We start from the raw sequence: 5,042 nt of genomic DNA on the forward strand, positions 1-5,042 counted from the left end.
TTGTTTGGAGAAAAAGCTTTGATGTTGTTTGTAGAAGTTTCCGGTTTCTATTTTCAAAATAAATGTAAAATAAGAAGCTACAGAAAATCTAAGAAATTAGACAAATAAAGAGCTCAATTTTTGGGCCTTTCTGTTTGTGGCGTTAGTGTTGCTTCCAAATTTCTCGCTAAGAACAAGCAATATGAGCACTCCAACACAAGTGCAGTACTTTCATCAAAAGAAAAGGCTGCCTTCTTTGAGCGAAATTTAACCTCCAGTACAAATTTCTACAGGATGTACAACACACATGGTAGTAACAAGTACAACAAATTTCACCACTAGGGTGTATTTATTGTTCAGTTCCTCGCGGGCCTCACTACAGACGTAGCACACACCTCAAGGACTTGCCTTCCTCCAGCAGCCGGAAAGCCTCCCTGATCTCAGAAAATGGCATCTCATGGGTTATGAAGCCATCAAAGTTTATCTTAACCTCCTGTAAAAAATAGTAATTTTCCTTCAACAAAATAAACCACACACAGGTGTTTTATGTGTGCAGAAAATAATGGAAAAAAATGTTATTACCCCTTGCATGCATTGGTCGACGAGGAGCGGAAGCTGTGTCTTGCCCTTGAAGTCACCGAAGGTACAAGCCACGATCCGACGGCCATCGAAGAGCTCCATGGGATGCAGTGGCAGTGTTCTTGGCGTCGGATGAATCCCCAGCACCACGGTCAATCCCCACCCCTGGATTTACATTATTTTCTTGCTGATCAGCTGAATTAATTTATAAACACTGTCCATCTGATTATATTAGTAACCCACGTTTTGTCGGGACATGCCCAATTCTGTTACCCATGGTCCATGGATGGTCGTCGAAAATTTAGAATAAACATGTCGTCTTTTTTATGTTGAAGAAAAAATACAGAAAGTGCAAGGCAAATGCATACGTCGTGTGTAGAAACGAAGGACTCTCGTAGAACATCGAGGATGCCGGTGCACTCGAAACTGTAGTCGACGCCCCCATCCGTCATCTCCCTGATAACCTGGTGGACAGGCTTGCCGCACGCCTTTGAGTTGACGAAATCGGTGATTCCCATCTCTTTTCCTGCACGTACACGAGACATTCATGCCAATTGAGAAAGTGACATCTGTAGGTACTGACGATTCATGTTGCTATTTACCGACATGTGGCCTTTGGAACAAAAATAACATGAATGGAAGCCATAGGCTTTAAGCTATTTCAAAAAAAACATTCATAAATATCTTGTACTAGTTATGAGATGAAAATTTTACTTTCGTTTATGATTAGAAAGCGACATTGGAACCGGCTAATCAATGAGCTTAATCACGTGGCTGAATGCGCACCTTTGGTGAACTTGTCAGGGTTGATGTCCACACCAATGATCTTGGCTGCCCCTCTTATCCTGGCGCCTTCAGCAACCTAAAGTAAAATAAAAATATCACTGAAATGTCTTTCTACTAACAGTTTGTCAAAATTTGATCACTAGTTAATGGTAACTTCATAGAGCCAATAAAATGTAATTCTTATTGTATTTGTGAATTTAAAGAATGAAAGATGGTAATTAACTGACTGACCGCAAGACCGACAGCACCAAGTCCGAATATCGCCACGGTGGACCCCTTGGACACGTTTGCAGTGTTCCATGCTGCTCCAATTCCTATTGAAAGCAAAAAATCACATGACCACCATTGAATCCATAAAACTGAATACAATAGAAAACACATCTGAAGAATGAGTGGTTAGGGAAGCTACATCCGTGTGATGTGAACTTGTTTATTTTCTCAGGAATCTTCTTCAGAAGGCTACTGGGCATGCATAGCAGGCACCCTTGGAAACCGATGTATGACAGCAACTTTACGTGACAGTTAAATACAAGTTTTCTTCTCGGAAGATCCTTGGGCAGTGATGCGAGGAGGGACAGCGACGCACTGAACAGGTGCCATGCTCTGAGTTTCAGTTTGAGATTAAAAAACCAGAGACAGCATGTAGCTGATAAGGCCATGCCATGTTTACTTGCATACCGTCCGTTTGTTTTTGTGTGCCAAGTTAGTTAATCCAGAAAGATTGATCGAATAATCAATCAATGTTGAACCTAATTGAGATCGAGGACTACCCGATTATAATATTATAATCATTGGAACACAAAGTGAGTTGAAAAAATAGGATGAGAATAAGTTTACCGGTTGAGATGCCGCAGCTCAGAAGGCACATCTTCTCGAGGGGGGCCGCCGGGTTGATCTTGACGGCGCAGGCGGAGTCGAGCACGGTGTACTCGGCGAAGGTGGAGGTGTTGAGGAAATGGTAGACCGGCCGGCGTGCGCCCGTCGACTGATCAACGACGGAGAACCTCGTGCCGTCGTCGAGAGTCATGGTGCTCTTGAACGCGTCCACGCGCGCGGACTTGCAGAGGTTGGTCGCCGTGGAGTTGCAGTAGGCGCACGACCCGCACTCCCCGTTGAAGATGGGGACTACATGGTCTCCGGGCACAAGGTCCTCCACTCCTTCGCCGACGCTCTCCACCACTCTGTACGCAAGTGATTGGGATCGTCAGTAGATAGTTTTTACATGACAATATATTGATATCGACTAATTGTAAATGATAGCTTATATCATAAAACAGAATGATAGCTAGAAGAGTTCATTGCAATGGACAAGTAGCCCATCAAAACGATCACTTTCTTCAAGTCAATGTCCCATGGCATCAGCTGCCAAGTACGACAAAGCCAGAAACGTGGCTATGCTGGCGTGATGGAGCCATGGCTTGATGCCGCCGTTGCATGATCCAAGGCGAGCCATGCCTTAATGCCGCCGTTGCATGATCCAAGGCCACCAAGGAGGGTGTTGTGATCGCCGTGTCCACGTGCCAACGACCGCCTAGCTAACTAGTATATTTAGATCATTAGACGTGTACATACTAATCTCGAGAGTAGATGGGTATATTTAACCATATACCCAGTATACTCCCCTGACTCCCGTGATCCATCTGCTCGACATGGATGGATACATACATCATACCTTCCTAAAACGATATCTCTTGTCGACTAGTTGTGCAGATGAAAAACCTGTATATACGTATGCATAATTCCTTTTTCATTCTCAAACAAAAGCTGGGAAGACACTTGTGATTTCCATTGCTGCATGAGTGGCAAATCTATCTGAATAACTGCTGTGTAGTACATGCAAGCCCTGGCTTTGTTTAAGCAACTAGGAGTAGAGTGACTAAGAAGTGATTATGTGTGTCTAGAAGATTCATCTGACCCCTGACTTCTCCCATCCAAACTGATGCTTCCTTCAAGTCAATGTGTGCATGGCATCACCTATCAAGTACGACAAGATAGAAACAAAGCCAAAGGGTATGCGTATGGGAAAAGCTGGCATGACGGAGCCATGCCTTGGGGATGATCCAAGGCCAGCAACAAGGGGTCGGTCGTTGATCGCCCAGACCACGTGCAAACAGCCAACTAATTAGCCATCTTTTAATATTATGTGCATCTCCAACCCAATATAAAATGCACCGATTCTATCTCCAAGATGGACATATCACACAATCCGAAAAGCTACTGCCTGTCGACCAGTTGCGCAAAGAATATATGCATATATAGTTTCTTTTTCATTTTCTCACAAATTGACAAAGACATTTCCGATCAGTTTCCTTTGCTGCAGAAAAAGTTTCAGTCTGAATAGCTATTGTACATAGCAGGGCTGATGGCTTTGTTTAGGCAAACATAGCAGTCACTTGACAATTGACCTCTCTCCGGAACAGCAACAAATGGAACCACTTCATCAAGGAAGATAATTAAAACATGTCCTAAAAAATATAAACCTGTCCGCCTCACTTTTTTTGAAAGATAAGTTTGTAGTATTAACTAAAATAACAAAAGGTTGTACAAACTAAATTCAACCGTGTAAACTATATATGTCAACACATACATAGCCCCTTGAGAACAAAAGAAGTATACTGAATAGTCAAATAGGTAGCTGGGATCATAACTAGAGCTAGGTAAACGTACCCGGACGCCTCGTGGCCCAAGATGCGAGGGAACCTGCGCTGGAGCTCGTTCTGCATAATCGCAGCACGCCCAATATGGTCAGATCGATGAAGAAATGGAAATTAGTAACATGCAGTAAACTTGTGATGATGGAACATGTATTAGTTTAGTTACCTCTCCTTTCCAGAAGCTGAGGTCGGTGTGGCAGATGGAGGTGAAGAGGACTTTGATGCGCACCTCCATGCGCTCCGGTGGCGCCACCTCCACCTCCTCCATCACCAGCGGCTCGCTCGGACCCCACGCCACCGCCGCTGCTCAATCAGTCATGGCCGGCAACGGCAACATAGGTAAGAAGAAGGATAGTGAACTGAAGAAGAAGAAGATGATGATGGGGAAAGAATCAGTCATGGCCGGCAACGGCAACAAAGGCTCGCTCGGTATCAGGAAAGAACCTTTGCACTTGATGGGCTTTCCCTGGGTGCTGCCGCCGTTGGAGAAGCCATTGGTGTCCATGGTGTGAACTTAATTTTCCCTTCTTCTGTCTTTTTGTCTTGAGGGAGAGGAGGTTCCCGTTCTTCTTAGAGAGGCAGCCGGCTGCTGGCAGGCTGGTGTGTGCTTATATAATTGTAGAGGGAGGGGCAGTGGCGGAGGACCCTCCCATGGTTTAATACAGTACTACTTAATAGGCCTGACTGATTATGCCTTAAAACATATCTGTATCTGTAATTCTGCATGACCACGATCTATCCTTCCGTCAGCTAATTGCATTGATCCGTCGGTTGCAAATTAGTGGCCAAGCTTCCAGAACAAGAAGTGGCCAGCGGCAGAACGGCTGGCGACGGAAACGGCTATTCAGCGTCGCTGGAAACCAAAGCAGCTGAGTGATCAAGCCCATCTCTCCATGCCTTTCTCTTCAGCCAATTAATCTTGTTTACAGTAATGGAACCCTTTGGCCATTAGTCCAGTTCTAATTAGTTGACTTGACTTTGACTCTAGACTTCTCTACCGTAGTTCACGGGAAGCCATGGACGTATGGGATTACACGACTTTTT

The 5,042-nt window shown here is 44.6% G+C and overlaps 1 protein-coding gene across 1 annotated transcript; it reads right to left on the reverse strand.

The window, feature by feature from the left end:
• Positions 1–208: 208 nt before the first annotated feature.
• On the reverse strand, positions 209–4,611 carry LOC127345651 (alcohol dehydrogenase-like 4). The gene is made up of 9 exons (XM_051372136.2): positions 4,443–4,611; positions 4,165–4,301; positions 4,012–4,061; positions 2,182–2,525; positions 1,576–1,658; positions 1,345–1,420; positions 927–1,084; positions 562–723; positions 209–472 (listed from the first exon to the last, which is right to left on the reverse strand). The coding sequence occupies exons 1-9, from the start codon at positions 4,501–4,503 to the stop codon at positions 356–358; spliced, it is 1,188 nt and encodes a 395-aa protein (XP_051228096.1). The 5' UTR covers positions 4,504–4,611; the 3' UTR covers positions 209–355.
• Between the last annotated feature and the right edge of the window lie 431 nt (positions 4,612–5,042).

The sequence above is a fragment of the Lolium perenne genome, chromosome 3 (genome assembly GCF_019359855.2).
Source record: "Lolium perenne isolate Kyuss_39 chromosome 3, Kyuss_2.0, whole genome shotgun sequence".
NCBI classification, from domain to species: Eukaryota; Viridiplantae; Streptophyta; class Magnoliopsida; order Poales; family Poaceae; genus Lolium; species Lolium perenne.